Below are 24,724 nucleotides of genomic sequence, written 5' to 3'. Positions count from 1 at the left end.
TAGTTTTAATAATTTTCACTGATGGGGTGGAGGGAGAAATTTTTAGCTCTGAAAATTTATTATAATTTTTCAAATATATGAATATTGTTTTCATAGCAGGAAAATCTGAAACGTCATGACATGACCCATGAGAAGCCATGAAAGCCTAAAAAGAGCAGCGGTATGTCAGAGACAGAGTCCTGCACGGGTCCGATTTTGTAAACCCGCACCCGCCCGTACCCGCAGTGCTTAAAACCGCATCCGACCCGTTTTCCGACAGCAGCACTAATTTAAAAATCCGCACCCGACCCGACCCGCTTAAAATAGAACTGACACCCGACCCGCACCCGAAATAAAATCAGTTTAGCCAATCACATTATAGACACAATTACAAAAATGTTTATTGCCAGGTCATACAGTAGTTATTACATGACAATTAACACAAGGACAACTTCAGCCGAAGCTGTCAAAAGGCCGGTACATGAAGAACATGGCAAACGTAAAACTGAGTAACGTTAGCCTTGTAGCAGCTAACATTTTACCAATCGAACAGACGCGGCTACAACACTATATGCCACGCAATTTCGTCTAGCCTACATTTGACAATTTTGGGTTCAAACACGCCCTGCAGTGCCTGCACACCACACATAGCCTACTAAACAGTGTTAAATTTGAAAAATACTGCTCGATAGAACTGCTTGGTTTGTTACCACATCTGCGTGCTTCCTCAGCGATGAAGTTCCACATTTACGGCTAAAATCCAACACGAAAATGCATGCAGCAAATAAGCCTTTCACAATATTTTCTTCAGATAACTCCAAATTTCTCCCACACACTGGACTTGATTTTTGATGACGTTGTCGACAACTTTACAATCTCCACTAGCTATTCTTTTCTTCAACTCCTCAGCATCCATCTCGACGACTGCAAGCAGATCGCGCGCGCGCGGTTATGATGAATTTTTAAAAGTGAAAGTAGCCTGGGTAACGTTATAGATCCTGGGAGGGCGTGGCGTGTCGGCACAAATAAACTGATGTGGATTTTAAATTATTTTAGCAACTTAAAATACAGCCATATTTTTGTAGATGTGTTCCTAAAAATATGCATATATTTTTACGTTTGCATGTGATTGTTTTAAACCCGTGTTTAGACCAGGTTTAGACCTATGGTTTAGACCCGTGTTTAGCTCGTGTCCGACCCGACCCGCACCCGTATCCGACACAGTTAGATATTTTTCACCCGTTTGAGCAAAATTTGCGGGTCATCTGTCGGGTACCCGCACCCGTGCAGTAGCCTACTCTAGTATGTTAAAGCAGAGGTGATGTTGTTAATGTCTCAAAAGCCATATTGTGATTGAACTGAGATAAATATGTAGTTTTATCTGTCAAAGTTCTCATGGTACAGTAGTATAGGTATAGGTGCTTATTATCATATCTAAAGCATTTATATCTCCGGTCTTACTCTGTCAGACTGGATGTCTCTCTGACTCTGCAAGGCGAGTGTGACCTGTTTTTCCGCCTCCTTCTTGTCCCGTTCCTCCTTCTGCAGTGCGTGCGTGGTACGCAGTTCTTGGATCAGTTCCAATCGTTTCTCCTTTTCCTCGAACATCTGACACGCAACAGACGTCATTATCCATTCACATCAACAACTACACAAGACATCCGTTAAAAAACACGCTCCCCTACTGAGCCTTACCTGATTCTGGGTGGATCTTCCTCTGAGCACTTTCTGCAGAAAGATGACGGCCAGTTCCTTTTCCTCATCTCCCTGTTATAGATATTGATGTCCCAGAATGATAAATAAAACATACAAACAGAATGACATAATAAATGATACAAAGATCCAGTAAGATGTTTAATGATTTTGAAAGAAGTCTCTTATGCTCACCAATGCTGCATTTATTATTTATTTATTTATTAAATAATACAGTAAAAACTGCAATATTATGAAATATGATTACATTTTAAATAAGTTGATTTCTATTTAATATATTAAAATGTAATTTATGCCTGTGATGGTAAATCTTAATTTCCAGCATAATTACTCCAGTCTTCAGTGTCACATGATCCTTCATAAATCATTCTTATACTGATTTGCTGCTTAAGAAACGTTTCAAAAGAATAGCATTTGTTTAAAATAGAAATCTTTTTTTTTTAAATTAGAAATGTCTTTACTGTCACTTATGATCAATTTGACAACATGTGTCATTGCTGAAAAAAAGTATTGATCACAGAAACAATATACTTTAAAAGAATTTCTGAAACTGAATGTAATGTTTTGCGGAACTTGCATGTTAATTGCAATTACATGATGATGTATTCTAGTTAAAATTTATATTAAATGCAATTAGTTGAACTTTAGAGTGCTTTTGACACTAAAGTAGGACTTAAGTAAATCTTTATATGTAATTTCATAATTCTACTGTCTTTGAAATATGGTAAAAAAATAATAATCAAAAAAAACGGTTAAAGTGTACTGCCGAATGTACTGACAAGCATTATGGTAAACTAAAATGCTTTATGCTTAATGCTTTAATCATCAATTTAGTAATTTCTATTTAACCTTGTATGTCATGTATTTAAATATATTTGTAATAACACATTAATGTATATTAATTTAAACTGTTTAATCTTAAAATATGTCAGTGCCATTGTTTTGTTTCAAAATGCACACCAGTAATGTTTTTTAGAACCTGTTTATAAAAGCTGCCCAAATAACTGTATAAATCTATAAATCTGTCTATAAATAACTGTCCAAACTGAACTAAGGCATAATCCTGGTTTAATCTTAGCCATGTCTGTGGAACCAGGCCGGCTGCATAAACTTCTAAGACTAATCTTACAAGTCAGTCATCAATCTTTTTTCTTTAAGACTGCTCATGACTTTTTTAAGTCAGGTCCATAAAATCTTAGATTGGTCTAATTTGATCACCAAAAGTAAGACTGATTACCCCTAACTAACTTCTAGTTGGTCATACTACAGTCTTAACACAATGGCTGTGTTTATGCAACTGGCCCCTGGCCATAAAAATGTAAATGTAATATCAAATAACACACTACAGTTAAAATTCTAATCAAGTACTTTAGTATGTGCTTTAGAATGTTAGTCGTACATCTTTAAAGCACAACAAAAGATTATTAAAACATCATAAAATACACTAGAGTAAAACTTTTAATTTGACATTATCATGAAAACCATGAAATTGTTTTAGGAACACTTAAGTATGATTATTTCTTGGAAAATGTAAGTGAGTTTAGAGAATCACATAGATGTGCTTATACCTAAAGCTATCCAAACCGCCCGTATTCAGACATGTTTTGACTTGCAAACTGCACGTCAGAAGGAAGACCTGAATTGTCTAGACTCTAGAGCATGAACGTGGGCTGTACCTCAGGGGGCTCATCCACCGCAGGGGTTAGGGGTCGTGGAGCAGGTTTTTCCTTCTTAAAGAGGAACCGCAGAGGCTTCTTTTCCACCTTGCAGACCTTTTTCTCTTTCAGAGCCTAGTGGGAAAGGAGAGCTCAGGGTGATATCTGCCACTTCATTTTATCTTCCCACAGTGTGAGTGTGAAAGTGAAAGTGTGAAAAGCACCCAGCAGCTCATTACCTGATGAGTCTTCATGAGCTCTAGATCTCTGCGGTCTGAGCGTGTGATGAAGCCTTTAGTCACTTTAGGTCTTGGCACTTTAATTTGAGGCTCGAGGACAGATGGAGAAAGACCTGCCTCCAGTTCTAACAGACCTAAGAAACACAGGTCACAGATACTGCAGGTCTTTATCCATTATTTTAAACGAGATGAAAGAATTTTTCAGAAAAAGAAGTCAGTGGTGTGCCTGGCAGTGTGCTGTGTGTGAAAAGATCCAACCCCTAAGTCTCTATAACATTTTGATCTGGAGAGATTATTATTATTTTTTTTATTTTTTTTACCCTTTTTTCATCCACCAGGTGAACACTGTTAGCTTAGAAATCATTGTAATTGCTTAGAAAAGTCATAGCACATCTTTCCTCAATAAGACGCATGATTTGATTTGGAAGAAGAACATTTTTAATTAAAAAAAGAAAAAGAAAGAAAGAAAGTGATTTGGAAGAATAAATTAATTAATTAATTAAAGGAAAAAGAAAAAGAATTTTTTGAAAGAAGATTTTTTAATTTAAGAAAGAAAGAAAGAAAGAAAGAAAGGAATTGATTTGAAAGAAGATTTTTGTTATTAAATTGAATTTAAAAAGAAAAAGAAAGAAAGGAAAATCTTCAAACTTCAAAAAAAGTATTTGACAAAGAATGATATGAAAAAAAAAAATATCAATGTATATGTGAAGAAATTGATAAAAAATAATTAACAAGAAACGTTAGTGTGTCCTGAAGAGAGGAAATCAAGCTAGCTGATGTGCAAGCAGAAGCAGACCTTGATACGTGCTGAGAAAGGGACTCTTCACCACATAGCGGTTGGAATTTCGCTCGGGGATCTGGCCAAACCGAGACATAGGAGCGTATGTCTGAGACCCATAATCAGAATAATCCTTAATAATATCACGTCTCTCCAGCTTTCCCTCCACATTCTTGCGCTTTGCCAGAAGCTTCCGCATTGCTGTGAGAAACAGAAAGACGTTAGTTCAAATTCTGTCAGTTTTTAAATGCTTATTTTTATAAATGAGGGTAATCTGATTTAAACACATACAGTAATCTGATTTAAACCCCAAAATGCCCTGACAGCTCTCAATACATGCTATGCTTTATTTAGTTTTAAATAAGTGATTTTGGGAATGATGACTTTTTATCATGACTCATAAAAACCAACAGAATAAAAGTCTAGTGCTAGTACAGGTTTCCCCATTCAATATGACTATACAACAACAATAATTATTTTGTTATTTTGTTAATAATATGTTATTATTATTATTATTATTATTTACAGAATATTTTATTTCAATTATAACAATTAAAACAGTAAAGAAATACACAGCTGGCAAAAAAAAAAAGAATAAGAAAAAAAAGGTCGCAAATACTAAATAGGCAAATACTTTAGTCAATGACTGGATCATTATTGCAGTGATTATTATGTTTCTAGCATGTTATATGTTTGGCAACAGGTCTTTTAACCCTAATTGATGGAGAGTGTATCTTTTTATTTCATAAACAACCATATAGGAAGACACATCATGGCCATATTCCAGGATGATGATGTCAAGATTCACCAGGCTCAAATTCTGAAAGAATGGCAGAGGGAGCATGAAGAGTGATTTTCACACACGAATTGGCACCTCTGAGTCCAGTTGAAGTGTGAACCGTAGCGGGGTCCCGGGTCATGCTCCCTCATAAGGTTTTTTTTTTTTTTTTTTTTTTTCGCAAAATGGTCTTTTGTGGTATCATACACAAATGCAGAGTTGGTTGAGAGCATAACTGCAATAAAGTAATAACTTAGTCAACAATTACTTGTTTACAAAGTGCCATGGAAGTCAAACTAACTTTTAATCCTGTCATCTCATGGAATATCTGAAAGCCAGGTTTTTCCTAATATCTGTCATTATTAGCAGAACACATTTTACACATGGGAAAACCGGTTGTTTAGTCAATAATTCAAGAAGGTCCAGACTTTAAAGCTCTTCATTCTAACTTGTAATTGGAAAAAAGTAACAGTTCCTGTAATTGTTTAAATTGTTACAAAAAGGATAGCCTATAATTAAGACCATGGATTAACTTTTATGCTAACTTACTGACCATGTTAACTTTTTCTTTCTTTTTTTTTAGTTTTCTAATTTATGTTGGTGCAGGATGATGTTTTCTCCTATTTTCCACAGTTTGTGTGGCTGTTTTAGATCACGTTTGACTTTCTCCATAGTGTTTTAAAGTGGTAAATTCTCAATCAAATTCAAATGGGTTGCACATTTCACCATCAGCGTCGCGACGGGAACAGCTTGCTCAAATCTTCTAAGAGTTTTGAAGCGCACTGGGTTCTATAGTGCGCCAATCATGCACAATCAAATTAACCAAGTGTTAGTGAGGCCAGCAGGGGGCGCTTACCCTGTGGTCTGTGTGGGTCCTAATGCCACAGTATAGTGACGGGGACACTATACTGCCAAAAGAGCACCGTCCTTCGGATGAGACGTTAAACCAAGGTCCTGACTCTCTGTGGTCATTAAAAATCCCAGGATATCCTTCGTAAAAGAGTAGGGGTGTAACCCCGGCATCCTGGCCAAATTTGCCCCTTGGCCTCTGTCTATCATGGCCTCCTAATCATCCTCATATATATACTGATTGGCTTCATCACTGTCTCCTCTCCACCAGTAAGTTGGTGTGTGGTGGGCGTTCTGGCGCAATATGGCTGCCGTCGCATCATCCAGGTGGATGCTGCACATTGGTGGTGGTTGAGGAGATTCCCCCCTTCTATGTAAAACAAATTATTATTATTATTATTATTAACCACGATTCAGTCATATTGCGCAGACAATTGATCCGTTTAGTTTGTACGGCTCTGAAAGTGCGATGTATACTAGTATTGGTAGGTTTAGGATTAGTTGTGGTGGAGGGGTTAGGATTAGGGGTGGTGTTATTATTACGCAGTACAGGTGCATACCGGCCCACTTCATGCAGTGTTAAGAGGTGCATACATTTTTGGTCAAAATCTTGTACTGGCAATGCAAGAGTTAAGAGACAATTTAAGTTCTAGACTCAGAGGTGCCAATTCATGTGTGAAAATTACTCATCATGCTCCCTCTACCATTCTTTCAGTTTGAGCCTGATGAATCTTGACATTGTCATCCTGGAATATGGCCATGATGTGTCTTCCTACGTGGTTGTTTAAGAAATGAAAAGTTACACACTCCATCGATTAGGGTTAGAAGACCTGTTGCCAAACATTTAACATGCTAGAAACATAATAATCACTGCAATAATGTAAACTCTTAAGTATTTGCCTATTTAAATCCAAACAGCGACTTTTTTTTTTTGGCCGGGCAGTGTATATTACTAATACAATAATACTATTGTGCATTCATAATAATAATAATTAGCATTTTATTTAACAGAACAACAGTCAACATTGTCATTGATTATTTATCTAACTGTGGCCTCACATATGATGTAGTCTTTGCGTATCTTCTTAATCCGCGCATCCTTCTCTTGCTGGAGCTGGGAAAAGCTCACTTCCAGTCGCTCCATCTTGACCTCCTCCTGCTTCTCCTCCCTCTGACGCAAGAGCTGCACCAGAAGGGTCAGTCGTGCCTCCTGCAGCCTAATAAAACACAAGTAAAACCAAAGTCAGCATGTGTTTGTGCATTGCAGAAGTACAGATAGTATTTCTTTATACTGTTGTTAAATTAATTTGTTTATCCCCAAAAAATGCATATGGTACTCTTCTGCGTAATACAACAGGAGATATTTTGAAAGATGTTTCAGGGATATTGTCCATACAACAAAAGTCAATATGGACCTTATATGGATCTTGCTTTTATGAAACTTATATGGTACTTAAGTTGTCATTTTGGACATTGACAAACCCAGTCCCAATCCAACATTTTTTGGCAAACTTCAGGTTAACATTTTTTTGGCAAACTTCAGGTAGTGCTCACTTTTCAATCTCCTCTTCTCTGAAGGCCCACTCTTTCCTCTCCATCTCCTCCATCATCCTTCTTCTTTTGTCAAGCTGAGAGAGGTCATCCAGCGGGGGCAGAGTTGCCTCCCATGCTCTCTTCATTCTCGCCCTCTCGATCATCTCCACTTCCGCCAGCCCTGCAGGCAGCCCACAGCCTGGAAAACAACCAGTGATAAGGCCATTCACACCAAGAACATTAACTACTGTATAAATATAACTTATATTTTCTTCCCTATTGTGACATATATCCAAGTGAAACGGCTTCTCGAACAAGAACTTTCTTTATCGGGAATTGATTGGATCATTGGATGGTTGTGGTTTACTATTGCTGTGATGTCATGTGATTGACAGGCTGTCCAGCCCTCACGCCGAGAAAAACATCATCAGAGAAGAGAAGTTATTTTGATTAAAGGTTAGGGAACATGAATTTAATTTTTTTTTTAATTCCTTTAAAAAGCAAAACTAGAATTGTCCATTTTGATTTCAAGGTGACTTTAAATGCTCAAGCTCTTTAAACTTGGGTGGATTCTGATTGTCTATTAATGTTTTTATTGTTCATCAGCTGGAAAAATGTTCTGAAAGTGATTCCAATGATATTGCTATTCTGTGTTGTTATCATTATAGTTGTGGTGTGGACTTCCCTATTCTCATAGAATTAGAACAATTATTAAAACTTTATAGTTATCGTTATAGTAACAGTTATAGTTTTTGGTATGAACGGATCTCATTGTCAACCTGAACAGGAGCTAGTAAGAGGCAGTATAAAATAAAGCATAAAATAACTGCAACTATATTATATTAATGTGGTTTACCCCATGTGAGTGTGGCCAGTGTGAGCAGCTCAGGGGAGGCTGTCCCGGGACGAACCACATGGTCTGGAGTGTAGGGGTCTGTCTGTGTCTCACTCTCCCGATAGTCTGTCTGAACTCCCACGCTCCGGTGGAACGGAGTGGGGGGCTGTTTATCATCTCCATTAGGAGCAGAAAGGAGGTCAGATCTGTGAGAAAATTAGGCAGACTCATAGAAAGATATAATAAAGTCAAGTATTTGATAGATCATATAGACTAGAATAACTCTATTGACAGATCAAGGCTGAAGTGACAAGCACCTCATGACTTACTTTGACAAAGCAAATACAACATCAGAAGGAATCTGTTGAGCAAAAGGAATAAGAGGACTGAGAGAAAGACAATGGGAGAAAAAAGGGAGAAGGACAGGGAAAGATAATTTCATTATTTTTGTTAATTATACAGTTTAACTGTTCAAATAATTCTAGCTAAATCAAAATGTTTAGTTGGTGTCACCCACACTCATTTTTCTGCATATGTGTGTGTCTTACCGTTTGAAAAACTTCCAGCGGTCCACTCCTGTCACATCATCAGGGTTCTGACTATGGATTTGAACCCCAGACATAACCCTTTACACAGACACAGAAATATAAAGATTAATTAATATGCAATTACAGCATACACATGCCGTTAAAAGTTTGGTGTCAGTATAATTATTATTATTTTATTTTTTTTAAAGAAATGAAAGGGAACCTATAATGCCCTTTTTCAAAGTCTTGATTTTGTTTTTGGGTCTTCTAGAATAGGTTTGCATTACATGCTTGATTTTGAAAAACAAAAAGATTAATTTTCATATATTTTTCATTGTTGTAGCTCCTCTCTTCCCAGTCTGTCAGTAACGCTCTTTTTAGTTCCTGTCTCTATGAAGAACCTCCTTCCAGTGCAATGTGCTCTGATTGGTCAGCTGAACCAGTGTGTTGTAATTGGTCAACCGCTTCGAGTGTGTTTTGGAAAAGTCACGCCCCCGACCATAACAGTGAGTTTCAACACATTACTAACGCAACTCAACCAGCTAAACTCACTTATTCTTTTGTTGTAGTAGAGCAAGATAACATATTAAAATATCCTAAATATAATCCACTAACAATGAAGAAGCAATACTGTATCTCAAATAAATAAATAAACAAACAAACAGCCAAATCATTTGGTGGAGAATTTGTGAGGGAAATGTGCTTAAAAATGCAAAATGTCACAATGCAAAAAGGGTGGTAATGAAACCAGGCTTAGTTTTCTTCAGTCAAAATTCATTCACTAATTCTTTTGTCCTACACCCATCTATTATAATCTATCTATAAATTACAGAAACGTCTGTCTGTCTGTGTGTGTGTCTGTTATTCGCATATCTCTCGAACCGTTAGTCCGATGGATTTCAAACTTCACAGGTGTCTTGCCAGGGGCACGAGTAAGTGCAGTGCCAAGTTTGACGTTGTATGGATTAGAAATGCAAAAGATATTGTTAAAAATATCAGTAAAAGAAGCACTTAGAAGGTTGTGGTTTAAAAATAAACATTCTGACATAAACACTTTGTCAGCTACACTGTTTACTTCTGAATATTATATTTTATTCACGGCCATCATTTGTAGTAGTAACCTATTCACAAACTGTTTGCTCAAGCGTAGCGTTTTTTCGGAGTTCACTGTGTAGCCTGCTCCCTGAATCGTCACGCTTATTCATTTGTGGATGTTAACTGAATCTGTAAGTCACCTACGCCGTTTACTTCTGTATATTATATCTATCTATAAATTACTGGAATGTCTTTCTGTGTGTGTGTGTGTTATTCGCATATCTCTCGAACCGTTAGTCCGATGGATTTCAAACTTGACAGGCGTCTCGCTACGGGCATGAGTAAGTGCAGTGCCAAGTTTGACATTGTTTGGATTATAAATGCAAAAGATATTGGTAAATATATATCGGTAAAAGAAGCACACACTGGCTTTTGCCGCTCTAGCCGCTCTGGCTTTTGACCCTCACAGAGAGGGTCGAAGAAAGCAGTGGAGCTTAAGTAGCTTGGAGTTCACTGTGTAGCCTGCTCCCTGAATCGTGTAGTTCAATTTTCCACATTTATTGTATGTCATTATGTCAGTATCAGTATTTGCTTTCTACCATGCACAAATTAAACTGTCACTGAACTTTTGCTGTGTAATTGTAACAATGAGCACTCAAATACACCAAACCAACAATTACTAAAAACACACACAAAAACTGATTTTGCACGGGCACTTTGCACGGCTCCCTGAATCGACGCGCTTATTCATTTGTGGATGTTAACTGAATCTGTAAGTCAGCTATGCTGTTTACTTCTGAATATTATATTTCATTCTGGTGCGCTTAACGTTATCGCTACTGTGTAATAGTAGCCTATGCTATTCACCAACTAAACATATCCTATTCAGTGCGTTCACAGTCTCTTTCACAGGCATCATTTGTAGTTGCCTATTCACAAACTGTTTGCTCAAGCGTAGCGTTTTTCACTGTGTGCTTTCTACCATGCACAAATAAAAATGTCACTGAACTTTTGCTGTGCAATTGTAACAATGAGCACTCAAACACACCAAACCAACAATTACTAAAAACACACACAAAAACTGATTTTGCACACAAAAACTTTTGCACGGGCATTTTGCACAATTGTAAAGTAGCCAACTATTGTCTTCATATGGTGTTCAGGTGTATTTTACCCTGTCAGTCGCTGCAGGGCCTGCCTCCTCTGCTCAGCGATGCCCCGCCAACGCCGGTCAATAAATGCAGGCACAGGGTCAGTGGATTCAAGACGTAAGGTGTAAGAGGGGTGGTGTGCAAGGTTACTAAACATGCTGTTAAACTCTGGGACCTTCCGCTAATAGAAACAAAACACAATTGTTTGTACGCTTAAAATGACATATCATTGATCATATCATGTATTTTTTGGCACACATAATAATGTTTGTTACATTTTTTGCACAACACCAGACATAATTTAGTGTTTTATGACCATTGTACACTGTTTCTCCGACTCTTAGAATGAAACAGGCTGTCAAAAAGTAGTAGAAGTACAGTACAATATGTTTCTCCAGTTTACTTTAATTAAATGTACTTTTTTTTTTTCTAGGAAGGACGCTTAGTTCTGAAAGTTACAGAATGCTTTTTTTCAAACCTTGAATGTTCAAGGGTGAGCGGGGCACAGCCTAACACCCACCCTAACATCCTCCTCCCGCCCGGCCCCAGCAGCAGCCTTCACCCGGGCCGCACCTTGGAGGTAGCCGCAGGAAGGCGCCCCAGTCCGTATCAGCACCACACCTGGTTACGTGCCCAAGGTCCTGTATTCATCAGGGATCAGGTGGTGAACCTGCAAGCGCTGCCCTCAGAGGAGGCAGACCCAGCCTTGGCACTGCTCTGTCCAGTACGCGCCCTCCGTGCTTATGTAGACAGAACGCAGTGTTTCAGGACCTCAGACCAGCTCTTTGTCTGTTTCGGAGGGAAGCTGAAGGGAAAGGCTCTCTCCAAGAAAAGGTTGTCTCACTGGATAGTGGACACCATTGTCTTGGCTTACATTTACATTTATGCATTTGGTAGACGCTTTTATCCAAAGCGACTTACATTGCATTTCAAGGTACACATTTTACATTCTTATCAGTTCTCAGTTCTTGCTTTCCCTGGGAATTGAACCCATGACCTTGCAAGCGCCAACGCTCTACTGTTTGAGCTACAGGAAAGCCCAGACGCAGGGTCAACCATGCCCCTTAGGCGTGAGGGCACACTCCACCCGGAGTGTGGCTTCCTCCTGGGCTTTAGCACATGGCGCCTCGCTAACAGACATCTGTAGAGCTGCAGGCTGGGCGACACCTAACACTTTCGCAAGATTCTATAATCTCCGGGTAGAGCCAGTGTCCTTTCATGTACTCGCTTCCACTAGCCAGTAAGTAGGACCTGCTCGGTGTCATAACTTGCTGCGTCATTCTGCTCCACGGACTGGATACGTGCGCTATTTCACTCAGCTGAGTTCTCCTTAGACCCTGAGTTCCTTCTGCACTGTTGATGCCGTCACCTGAGTGCATGCCCGGTTGGTCAGCCCTCGTGATTGGCTAGGTGCTTCCATGTGCATGGTTCCCCGCTTGGGCAACCCCCACATGTATTTCCACGGTAAGTCTCCACCGAGCACGTGTTTTCCCTCGGCAAGACCTCTTGTCATCTCGAGGTTGAAACATTCCACCCTGCGGGCTGGATACCTTTTGCAGTTTTCCATATGCATCCCGCTCTCGGGTAATATGTGTATTCTAAGTCCTCCCTACGGGTAGGCGCTGTGTTTCATATTCCAGCTAGGATACGCCACCCAGTGTACCTTGGTATTCTTGCGTTAAGCCTAGCCCTTCGTCCGTGCTAGTCTTAAGACAGGGAGCTCAGACTTGCACAGGGCAATGGAAGACAGCCGCCGTGGCGTGATTGAAGATTTTAATTAGGCTACACTACAAGTGCACATTCAATAGAATGATGATTTAAAAATCATGTTTCTTAAAAAGTCATTTTAATACGTACGCTGTAATAATGACAAATTAAAAGTTTTACTTTACTTTTTATGTGTTGACACATGTATAACCTGATTATAGTTTTAACTATATGGTGTTTTTCAATAAATACAAGATATAATTCAAGTTTCAAAAGATTGGCATTGAAGTATATTTTAGTTCACCGTAAATGTTTGTCAGTACATTCGACAGCACATTTCATTAAAAAAAACAATAGAAATAATTATGAAATTAGCCTACATGCAGTATTTGAGCATACATATTTTAAAGTATTTTAAAATACATATTTGAAATACAAAATACTATTTTGTATTTTAAAGCCTTTGGAAAAAATCAAATGTAATTTGTATTTAAATACATTTAAAATGAGTATTTTTGTATTTTCAAAATACATAAAATACTTTTTGCCAGTCAATCTCTTTATCGGGTACTGATTTTGTGCATCAACTAGTTCAGACATTCACTAGCTCAGCATTGGGTCAGCGATTTTTTTTTTTTTTTTTTTTTTTATAAGGTGAGAATGTCAAGATCAGTTCTACTTGTTAATTAAAGTTAAAATAGTGCTTATTCACTTCAGTTAATACGAAAGAATAAAAGAGCACAGACAAGTGGGAAAATAGCGTAAGCCAATCAGTCTTGACCGGTTGTTGATTTTTATCAACTAGCTTGTCAAATGTGTTTAAAGCATTATTGCATGTTAGGGCTGGTTGATATGTAAGGGATAATGTAGAGCGAGGCGGTTGTTATAGCGAATACAACCCCGACAGGCTGATCGGGACCCCGACGCGAAGCTACATTATCCTGCTTATTACATGGCTACCTACCAAATAAATCAATAATTTGACACAAAATATTGATTTAAAAAAGAGTTTATTGATTTAAAAACGATTGTATTGCTTCCGCTAAAGAAAATAGTCCGTTCCATCTCTACGGTTAGAATCCTGCGTCCATAGCAACGCTCAGTTTTTCATGGCAACAGTGTGTTATACTTCGCAGCGGTCTGTTATCAAGAAATAACAGACCTCATTCTACATTAGAATTCAACCAAGCCATGTAATAAGACACTACATATCATAGCGATGATATAAAGTGTGAATTGATGGAACTTTTTCTAAATCGTTTACATAGATAGGCCTATTTGTAGGGTAAGCAAATTTACCCGTGCAGCTTTTAGTGGGCAGGAATTATTGGAACGTTGGAGTGGAAAAACAAACACCGATGAATGATACTCCACAAAAATCTTCAGCTTTTAGTTTTATTGTACATAAAAAATAATAATCAAAAAGAGGTAAATAGTGTCAAATTAATCTAAATTAATTCTAATTTTAAATTTTAGATACACTTTCTAATTTTAATAAACTTATAGAAACAAATAAACTTTACATAAAATAAACAAAATGACTTAAAAAGCATTGGACTACCTGCAAAAAAAAAACACTCAAATAAGTTTGAAATTCAGTTTATGCTGTGGAATCAAAACTAATATTGAGAATTGTGAAACCATGATAGTGTTACTGTGAAGTAAAATTGAGATTTTGGTCATATCGCCCATCCATATCCTTTGCTAGCAGAAAGAAGGTTCCCACAGTTTTACATACAGTATGAATTTTTTTAATAGTGTTCACCACAAGTAATAGACTACACATTGTAACCAGAAATAAGTAGCCTATATAAATGGCTGCTGTTTTGCATAAGTTTAAGAAGACTTTGCGAAGCGTGTGTTTCTCCGGTCTCCAGTGTTTTCTACTGCAGCACAAAATCAAACGTGGCTGCAGTGCAAGGATGAGTAGCTAAGTTATTATCACACCGCCTTACCACTCGATCCAGTGAAGTCTGAGCACGGAAGTTTTCCCTGGCGTGATCCACATCAGCTGACAATGTATACACTGGATCTAAAAACAGCATCATCACCCACAATTCAATACTTTTTTATGATAAACGGCACAATATATAACTTAGGCTACCCATAATAGCCTCATCTCATTTTTTCTAAAATATTTTTATATTGTAAAAGTCAAATAATGATTTGCAACTGTGTAACTCACCGTACAAATAATCATATGTCCTCTGTTGTCTGAAGCCCCTTCTGCCCTCATATTTCTTCTGAAATGTGCGTGTGACCGAGTCGCTCATGTTTGCTTATAACTGGATATGTGTTCGTAAGACAGGTAATGGTCACCGTGGAGATCGTAAACATCCGATCATGTCACTGCCGCTACAACACCGCTAGAGGGCAGTCAATACAAACCCAACATCCGCATGTCAGAACCGTAATGTAAATATGTTGTTTTTCCGGTCTGATGAATGATGAACTCATCTTTATTCATTCGTAGCTTTATATACATACTGTCTGAAGAAAGAACAGCCCATTTTGTTTGAATGGTGACATTTGGGTACAAAACACACAGGCATCTCGATCTGTCTCCATAGATTATCCATAGATATTCTCACATTCACTTGCATTGACGATTTTTCAACCTAGAGGTCCACTTGGGGTTTTACGGATGGGCGGGACTTACCAGCTCTATAGAAGCTTTATATAGACACGTGGTTTAGACATAGACTATTGGAGGCCAACAACTATGCACTTGCAGAGATACAGAAAGGTAAACAGAATATCTCACTGTGCTTTGATAAATGGTATTCGGTGCCTTTTGATCATGCCCCAGTAAAGATATTGATCTTATTGGCTTAAAATATTGAACAGTATATCAATAATATAATTTTAATATGTTACAGCATTGTTACAGGTCCGGTCTCCATGTTTCCTTCTCCGGACAATACTTTTTTAGAGGTTAGATCAGATGTTTTAATAGGCTATTTTTTTAATTTATTTTTTACATTTATACGCACGTGTTGCACATAGAAGGCCTTGGGACTGAGAAAACATACTGGGGGTGCAGGGTTTACCTCTTAAGTACACATGAAATCAAAATTGACCATATTTACTTTATTAGTGCAAATTGTTCGTTTTGTGGTGAACAGTTCGTCCGTGCAAGTCAATCCACACAAAAAATGTTTTTGGCTTAGAAATCTTTAATCAAAATCTGAAAATGCTCCTCCCCTCTGCAATGACGGCCCTTCTCTGATGATGTCAGTTTGACGGATTGGGCTTCGGCTTAACGTCCTTTACCACGCCCTTCCAATTTACAGCCTGCTGCCTGAATGAAACGCCTATTTTTCTAGATCCAATCAGGTTCCAGCTGGAAAAAACAAGCCACGCCCTCTATTTTTCCTCATATAGGATGGATCCCAAATGGCACACTTCATGTGGACTCGCGGTCTCGTGGCCTTAAATTGCGTGTGCCCGCCAAGTGTGCGAGTCCGTAGGGTGTCCCAAGAGCTGCCTTTGTGCCCTTGATGTGGACTTCGCCGAAGCCCGCACTTTCGCACCCTCCACACGAGTTACCTACCCAGGAATCATTGCGAACGACCAATCAGATAAACAAGGGGAGGAGTTTCGTGGCTGTTTGACTTTCGGTGGCATGATGTCATAAAGCCTGTCCCAAAATACACTCTCGCGTGTACTTGAGGCCAGCGCCCCTTAAGCCTGTTTTATACTTCTGCGTCGAACTGCCGCCGTAGCTACGTCGTAGGCTGTATGTAGCGCGCGTACCCTTCGGCGTACCCTGACGTGCACCTCTCCAAAAATGTAACAACGCGTCAATTCTACGCGGACACAAGCGCTGTGATTGGTCTGCCAGAACCCCTCCCTCGGGGTTTCATGCTCCCCAGGTGCGCGTCAACGCGGACAACGACACAGAAGTATAAATTAAAACCAACACGTTGCCTACGGCGTATAGGCTCCGGCGTATGTCCGACGCAGAAGTATAATGAGGCCTTTAGGTCTGCACTTCCTGACGTCACCAAGTGTGAACTCGAAGGAGGTCCACAAGGCCGGAGTGTGCCATTTGGGATCCAGCCTTAGTATTCCATTTCTCTCGGAAATACAGACAGACAGACAGACGGACATACAGACAGACAGACGTTTCTGTAATTTATAGATAGATGGGTTGTCTTCCATGTCTATGCTATGCGTCGTTTCCCTCTGTCATTACTATGTGTTGTCTTCCATGTCTATGCTATGCGTCGTTTCCCTCTGTCATTACTATGTGTTGTCTTCCATGTCTATGCTATGCGTCGTTACTATGCGTCGTTTCCCTCTGTCATTACTATGTGTTGTCTTCCATGTCTATGCTATGCGTCGTTACTATGCGTCGTTTCCCTCTGTCATTACTATGTGTTGTCTTCCATGTCTATGCTATGCGTCGTTTCCCTCTGTCATTACTATGTGTTGTCTTCCATGTCTATGCTATGCGTCGTTACTATGCGTCGTTTCCCTCTGTCATTACTATGTGTTGTCTTCCATGTCTATGCTATGCGTAGTTTCCCTCTGTCGTTACTGTGTTGTCTTCCATGTCTATGCTATGCGTCGTTAGTTTTTGTTGTCGATTAATCTATCAAATTCCTTATTTGTTTACTCAAACCTGGCCAATAAAGCTGATTCTGATGTCGTTTCTATGTACTTATGTTTTAAGGAAAAAGAGTGACAACCCTGTCACCTGACTACGTTCCTTCAATCTTCAATCATGTTCCATCCCCGGAGAAGAGAAAAAGAATAATGAGGTTAGATGTAGTCAACAGAAGAACAAACTTCAAAGAATAGAGAAAGCAGTAAAGCCATCAGCTGCAGCAGTAATGGATCTAACGGATTGTCCTCAATATCCGCTAGCAGGCTGTGCTTACAAAACAGCAGAAATGTCAATTTCCAGGTTATGCTATAAAACACTTTATTAGGTAGTCTATTATACAGAGGTAAAGAACAACAACAACAACAACCATGAGCCATTTCCTAAATATACTCCTGAAAACATTGGGTCTTTCACTGTTGTGGTCATACAGTAGGCTAGCAAGCTGTAGCCATAAGCTGGAGGAGGATATGTTTTCAAAGGCAAAACAAGCTCCTTATCACAACAATCTTCTAGCTCAATAAATAGAACATTACTATATAGAATCTCTTCAGTTACAAGTGTTAATATGTATTGGGTGCTAAATTATTTAATAGCTTTACTATAGTAAAATCAAAGTTTACATCTATAATATTTTTTTGCAACTTATTTTTTTTTAAACAAGTCAATGAGAGCAATAAATCAATTTTTTTATAAAAAAAAAAAGAAAAAAGTCAAGTTTAAATCTGTGTTAATAAAGACTTTGTGTCATATGGGTTTTATATGCCAAAAAAATAAAAAATACCAGAGCAAATTACAGAAATGAAAAGTGGTACATTTTTAATCTTTTTGGGTAGATGAAGTTGACCATAAAGTAGCCTACTAACTAGTAATCTAATAGTAAACTAATTTGCAAATTATTAGATTAAACAGCGAAATTGCTACAGAACAATGATTTAGTTTAGAGGGACCAGGCTATGGTAACCCTCATTTAAAGTTATGCATGTTAGAAATTTTAATCAAATTGCTCCCTTGAAACTCTTAATGCCTCCAGGAAAATGTCAACTCCAAAGCAAGTGCTAGTGCCAAGTGGATCCACTCTTCCCTGAAGAAACTGGAAAACAGCATTGTGTAGATTCTCAGGTGGCGGGGGAACTTCAATTATGTCATCACAATCCACTGGTGTTGGTCCCTACCAGTCAATGCTGTGTTCTTCTAAATAACAATTTTTATCTCTAAAAACAGTTTAGCTTATAACGCTAGTATATGGGGCAGATCCTAAGTATAAAGAAATCGCTAGTTAATACCACTATCAAGGCTCAAAATAGCCTCATACAAACCAAAGCATTGAGAACGTTCTAAGTGTACAGACAGTTTAATAAGAAGATACTTTATAAAGACATACACATCGCGTATACAGAAGGGAGCCATCTTTGGAAAACAGTCTCGACCAGTCAAACCACGATCCGGGTAGTTATACCTATTGACCAGCTTACCGCGTTTGTGGTTTGAGTGGTCGAGACTCTTTTCCAAAGATGGCTTCCGCCTGTGTACGTGATGTGCATGTCTTAATAAAGAATCTTCTTATTAAACTGTCTGTACACTTACAAAGTTCTCAATGCTTCGGTTTGCATGTAGGGACCCTCATTATGCTACCGTGTTAGTGTGAGGCTATTTTGAGCCTTGATAGTGGTATTAACTAGCGATTTCTTTTCACTTAGGATCTGCCCCATATACTAGCGTTATAAGCTAATCTGTTCATAGAGATATAACTTCAGTCAACCTAAAACAGATAAAGAAGAATAGGTGATAGTTTTTCATTCAAGCAAAACAAGCCATGCATGTGTGCAGCTAAATCTAAAATAGAAGGAAAACCTGAACTGCCTATTAACAATAATATTTATTATTTGTACTTTATTTTTTTGAATATTATGAAATTAAAACACTAACATTTCTTAAATGTATAAATATTTTACAGATAGTATATCTGTATTAATGTACCAATAATCTATTTATAGATATTTTAATATAATCTCACAATCCATATATTTTGTTTAAACATTTATATATTAATGTACTCAATATAAATACCCTGCAATTGTACTTTTGGTATACTAAACTGATATACTTGAAGTCTGCTAAACAAATTTTTTTTTGTACTTTAATGCATAAGAAATTTCATTTCTTAATGAAAATTAAGAAATTGAATAATTAGGCCAAATTTGTTTTTTTTTTATTAACCTTAATGACATAGGCGCAACTGGTATTTATAGGCTGCTGTCACTTAGACTTTAAGACCTAGTGCACATATTCTATATTATACATATCTAATTTCTTAACTGTTCTGTAATGTTCACTTAAGACACAACCATTAAGACTTCACCGCCATGTTTACAAGAATTTTTGCCAAGACGGCTATTTTTATCCATTCATGTGCAAGGTGATGTAATAGAGAAATCAGTCCACTGTTTGCGTGCACGTCTGTGCAGAAAGATAACAGCAATCGAGTACAGAGTTCTTTTTTTGCTCTTTTTGCGCTGGAAGGGTTTAAAATTTCATGGATGTGTAAACTGTCAAGACAAAACATGTGCAAATGCAAATGATAAACTTGTACTCTGTGATGATTAAACTAATTAATCCGCAATTCACATGCGTTCTGAACTGTGGGGCATGATCTGTATGAATCACAGATCAACAATGATCAGTTTAACCCCTAGCATTAAACCTTTTACAGTGCTTGCATTATGTTATTACGTTTTTTTACTGTTTATGATTATTAAGTAAATATACTTAAGTCTTTTTCAGAGAAAACATAACGCTTTGACTATTTACACACGTGAAGGTTGTGTTTCTTCCAGCAGAGCGGCTCCTTTCACAATAAGTGCTGCTCCACACAAACTCAATCTCTGCATGTGATGATTTTTTGAACTTCTAATAACGTGCATTTGGGAACAAATAAAAATACTTTTTTATTGCTAAGTGTTGCACTGTAGTGTTCATCTTTGCATTACAAGAAGCATCAGCATTTTTTTTGTTGCATAAAAAAAAAAAAAAAGCAGTGTTTTGACATCAAGAACTTTGCAAAGTATTTGTATCACAAAAAAAGTCAAAACTTTTTAGACGTCTGAAATACTCACTGTTCTATTGCTTCTTTAACGCGTCCTTCAACGTATGCCCTTGCAGCTTCTTCCACAAGGACATCTCTCTCTTGAAGACTCCTCATGTAGGTGGAGCATCCGAGCAGTCCCAACACAGCCGATGCTTCAAATATGGCATCCTGTGCTCCCTCCAGAGTCTCTGCATTCTTGATCTATATGGGGATACGGAAATAAGACAAAAAAACTATACTGCAGTGTTAAATTTATTTGTTTTTACATGGTAAGCAGCAGTCAATACTATATTGTGTCTAATTAGGAAAAGAACTGCAATTAGGCTGGCCACCATCTTGGTTCATAAATCATTAGGTTGGTTTGAGAAAGCTACAACTACAGAAATTACAGTTTGGTCCGTACCTCGGTATTGAAGTCATGGTTCAGTTCAGTACGTGTTCAGTAAAGCAGGGGGGAGAAAAATAAACAAAGGTAATTGCTTATTTTTCTTCTTTTTTACTATATTGAACAAATGTCTGCCTGTAAATAATTTAAAATTTCCTGTCTGTAAACTATAAGGAGCCCTTTCATATGCGTTACTATAATATGAACGGTTACCATTAACAACAGAGCTCAAACTATTAAATTGAGTTGCTATTTTTTTTTTTTTTTTTCATTAAATAGCATTAAGGTCTCCTGTTCGGGAACACTTTGGTTTCCCGTAAATACGACAACGGACATAAATGCAAACACTGCTCCCTTTGTCATTTAAACTGCCTCTTGCTGGTAGTTTAGATCAGGCCAAAGCAATAATAAATTAAATTGGTGTTTTATAGCAGCAGATCTACGACCATATTCAGTTATTGAAAAAGACTTTTATACTTAAAATTATGTTTTTTTTTTTAAACCAAGCAGACATTTTACTTAATTTTGTTTAAAAAAGTAAACTGTTGATGTTTACAAATGTTAATATAAATGACAATCAATTTTTATTTTTTTGCATTTCTTCCCCCTAACTGCACTGTAATTGAACCAAACTGTGCCTTAAAAACAAAGGTACGTACTGAACCGTGAATTTTGTGTACCGTTACATCCATAATATATACTATACATATTAATTAATCATAAGACTGGTTTGGCATTAATTTCTAAATCTACTTCTAATTTTTCTACTCCAATTTTTTTTGCATTTTTGAAATATAATTAACACAACGCTTTCACTATTTACACATGTGCAGGTTGTGTTTCTTCCAGCGTTTCCGAGCGGAGCGGCTTATAACCTACTTTCATGAAAATTGTATTTAAACATTAGGGGCCCTATTTTAACGATCTGAAACGCAAGTGTCAAAGCGCAAAACGCAAGTAACTTTGTGGGCGGGTCTTGGCGCTGTTGCTATTTTCCCGGCGGGATAAATGACTCTTGCGCCTGGCGCAAATCTAAAAGGGGTTGGTCTGAAGTAGCTACATTACTCATAGGTGTGGTTTGGGCGTAACGTGAAATAAACCAATCAGAGCGTCATCCAACATTCCCTTTAAAAGCAGGTGCGCAAGTTCCATTACGGATTGCTAATATTATGGCGGATTTACCAGGCGCACGCCTGGAGCGGTTCACAGCCGAGGACACTGATGTTCTTGTAAGAGCAGTAAAAGACAGAGAAGTTATGTTGTATGGGGATGGGAGAAACCCACCCAAATCAGTGTCGGTTAAACAGGCGTGGGAGGAAATAGCCACAATTGTTTCATCAGCTGGCATCCCCAGGACGTCGCACCAGTGCCGCAAGCGCTACAATGACATCAGAAGACGGGGGAAGTCCAAGCTTGCCAGCATCAATCGGGCACGCCGTGCAACAGGAGGTGGATCTACCTCTACTCAGGACCTGACGCCAGCAGAGGACATCGCTGCGTCCACCCTCACCGCTGAAAGCGTTGAAGGATTTGGGGGCTTTGAAATCGGCACCCAACCAGAAACGCAAGCAGTCCAACCCCAAGGTACACAAGTTCACATACATTAAGGTTTCTTATGAAAATATTTTAATCGTTATTTACATGAAAAAAATGTAACGCAGCCACACAATAAATAAAAACAATGTAACAGCTTCGCAGGAAGACCCTGGCCTCGCGAGCCGTGCGCACGGGCCATCTGAGGAGGGAACAGCGCAACCATCAAGGTCCAGACCCACTACACGCCGTGGCAGCATTGCTAGACCGGAGGACCACCCATTCCTGCAGCTCCAGCAAACCGGATTTGAAATGCTGGAGCGGGAGCTGTCTGGGATGCGGCAAAGTGTGAATGACCATCTTGACCGGATGGCGATGTTGCTGCGGCCTCTTGGGCGCATCTCCTTAAGCCTGGAGAGGATTGCTGCAGTCATGGAGCGTGGCCCTTCAAGCGCACCACCACCTCCTGTTGTGCCTCTTCCTCCTCCTGTTGTGCCTCTTCCTCCTTCCCCCACTCCATCTCCGTCCACTCGTTCCACGAGGCGCACATCGCGCAATGCCATTCCCGGACCCTCAGGTGTCCAATCCCGCCGTGGCGCGCGTCACAAAACTACCAGAGGAGGGAAAAAGAAATAAAGTTTTTGTGTTTAAATATTTTTAACCTCATTTTCCATTTTTTTTTATTTTTTTTTATCAATTACTGTTTGCTATTGATTTTTCTTTTTGACAAAATATAAAGAAATGTCACAAATAAATACTTTTGAATGTTTTGGACTCGTTCTCTCTGAATCACGAGTATGGTTATATTTTTGCAATGTAGAAGTATAACATTAGACCGAGATAACTTTGCTTACCTCACTATAGACGATGCAGCAGCTCTTCTGCCAAATAAGTTCTCCTCTCCCATGCTGCTGCTGGGGCATTTGGGTTAAGTGGCATCGGCACATGCAGTTCAGCATCACGTCTCCTTAAGTCCTCTAATATTTCCTCATCTATGTCAACAACACAACCTTGATTTATGGAAATGTTGTGTAAAACACAACACGCCACAAAGAATGCTGCGACTTTTTGAGGACTGTACTGTAAAGTGCCTCCTGATCTATCCAAACACCTGAAGCGCATTTTCAGTGTGCCGAACGTTCGTTCAATTACACAGCGTGTTTGTGTGTGTTTTCGATTAAACTGCATTTCAAGAATTGTTGCTGGCATCAAAAATGGTGTCATCAGCCATGTCTTTAACGGATACCCGTTGTCCCCTAACAGCCACCCCTCCAACGGGGGATTCCCCTCGAAGATGGCAGGAATGGCAGAGTTTGCCAGTATGAATGAGTCGTGGCTCGAGCCAGGATAATTCGCAAAGACATGGGTGATTTTACTATTAGCATCGCAAATGACTTGTACGTTGATTGAATAGGTTCCCTTGCGGTTGATGTATACAAGTGCGTTTTCTGATGGGGCACGTAGCTGCACATGGGTGCAGTCTATAACACCAAGGACACCAGGGAACCCATACTTCGCACAAAATGCCTGCTTTGCTCTTTCCTGGCTGTCAGGTGTGACGGGGAATTTGATGTATTCCCCAGCATGTCGGACTAGACCTGATGTAACTGCATGTATAGCCGAACTTATGGCAGATTGTGAAATGCCTCCAATGGAGCTAAGGGGGTGCTGGAACGACCCAGATGCATAGAAATGCAATGCCGCTGTAACCTTTACTGCAACGGGGAAGGCATAGGGACAGGGTGCATCAGTCCCCAGCTCATCTGCCAGGAGATGGCAGATGTCTGTCACAGCCTGGCGGGTCAGGCGTAGCTTACGTATGCATTCCTCCTCACTGAGGGAGAGATAGGTCTGTCTGGGCCGGTATACCCTCTCCCTCCGGCGTCTAATTCTTTGTCCCAAGACATACTCCATCTCACTGTGCAAAAGAAAAAAATATGAGCAAGCTCAACTTAACTGGTAAGTTGAAGACTAAGGTTTTTAATGTACTTACATTATGGTAAAGGTGATTTCAGTCTTCCGATTTTTTTTTCCTGGTTCTTGACGGACAAACCAATTTGTCAGATGTCCTTATATACATATATGTCTTGCCACTATTGGGCAAACAGGTCTGATCCTTAATTACTACAATTAGCCTGAAAAATTTGTAAGCTAGATTTATGCCTATTTTTTCACATCTTCGTGCACACCACAATGATTTCCGTCATCTCATGTGTTAATATTTTTTATTGTAACAATTTTTGATTTGCAAAAATAACTGTTGCATCTGTGTAGATTACATAAGCAAAGTGTATGCGCGTTGTGCACGCTATACATTATGGTCAAGCATG

The 24,724-nt window shown here is 38.8% G+C and overlaps 2 protein-coding genes across 2 annotated transcripts in view; both read right to left on the bottom strand.

Annotated features, from left to right (window-relative positions):
- Positions 1 to 15,052, bottom strand: part of LOC311297873 (cilia- and flagella-associated protein 91-like) — a gene marked incomplete at its 5' end in the record, with an annotated part of 28,252 nt that extends 13,200 nt beyond the window's left edge. Inside the window, 13 exons of the mRNA XM_084420349.1 lie at positions 1,441 to 1,587; positions 1,675 to 1,746; positions 3,369 to 3,482; positions 3,587 to 3,720; positions 4,383 to 4,565; positions 7,051 to 7,208; positions 7,546 to 7,723; positions 8,381 to 8,565; positions 8,689 to 8,745; positions 8,908 to 8,985; positions 11,096 to 11,253; positions 14,735 to 14,811; positions 14,965 to 15,052. Of these exons, the coding sequence (XP_084276475.1) occupies positions 1,441 to 1,587; positions 1,675 to 1,746; positions 3,369 to 3,482; positions 3,587 to 3,720; positions 4,383 to 4,565; positions 7,051 to 7,208; positions 7,546 to 7,723; positions 8,381 to 8,565; positions 8,689 to 8,745; positions 8,908 to 8,985; positions 11,096 to 11,253; positions 14,735 to 14,811; positions 14,965 to 15,052 (1,629 nt within the window). The remainder of the gene's footprint in view (positions 1 to 1,440; positions 1,588 to 1,674; positions 1,747 to 3,368; positions 3,483 to 3,586; positions 3,721 to 4,382; positions 4,566 to 7,050; positions 7,209 to 7,545; positions 7,724 to 8,380; positions 8,566 to 8,688; positions 8,746 to 8,907; positions 8,986 to 11,095; positions 11,254 to 14,734; positions 14,812 to 14,964) is intronic.
- Positions 15,053 to 23,252: 8,200 nt separating this feature from the next.
- LOC311297872 (putative nuclease HARBI1) lies at positions 23,253 to 24,308 on the bottom strand (the record flags this gene model as incomplete). The annotated part of the gene is made up of 1 exon (XM_084420348.1): positions 23,253 to 24,308. The coding sequence occupies one exon, from the start codon at positions 24,306 to 24,308 to the stop codon at positions 23,253 to 23,255; it is 1,056 nt and encodes a 351-aa protein (XP_084276474.1).
- Positions 24,309 to 24,724: the final 416 nt, after the last annotated feature.

Source organism: Rutilus rutilus (genome assembly GCF_951802725.1).
Source record: "Rutilus rutilus genome assembly, chromosome: 10".
NCBI lineage: Eukaryota > Metazoa > Chordata > Actinopteri > Cypriniformes > Leuciscidae > Rutilus > Rutilus rutilus.
The sequence above is the reverse complement of the archived record's forward strand: the minus strand, read 5'-3'. Positions and strand labels throughout refer to the sequence as shown.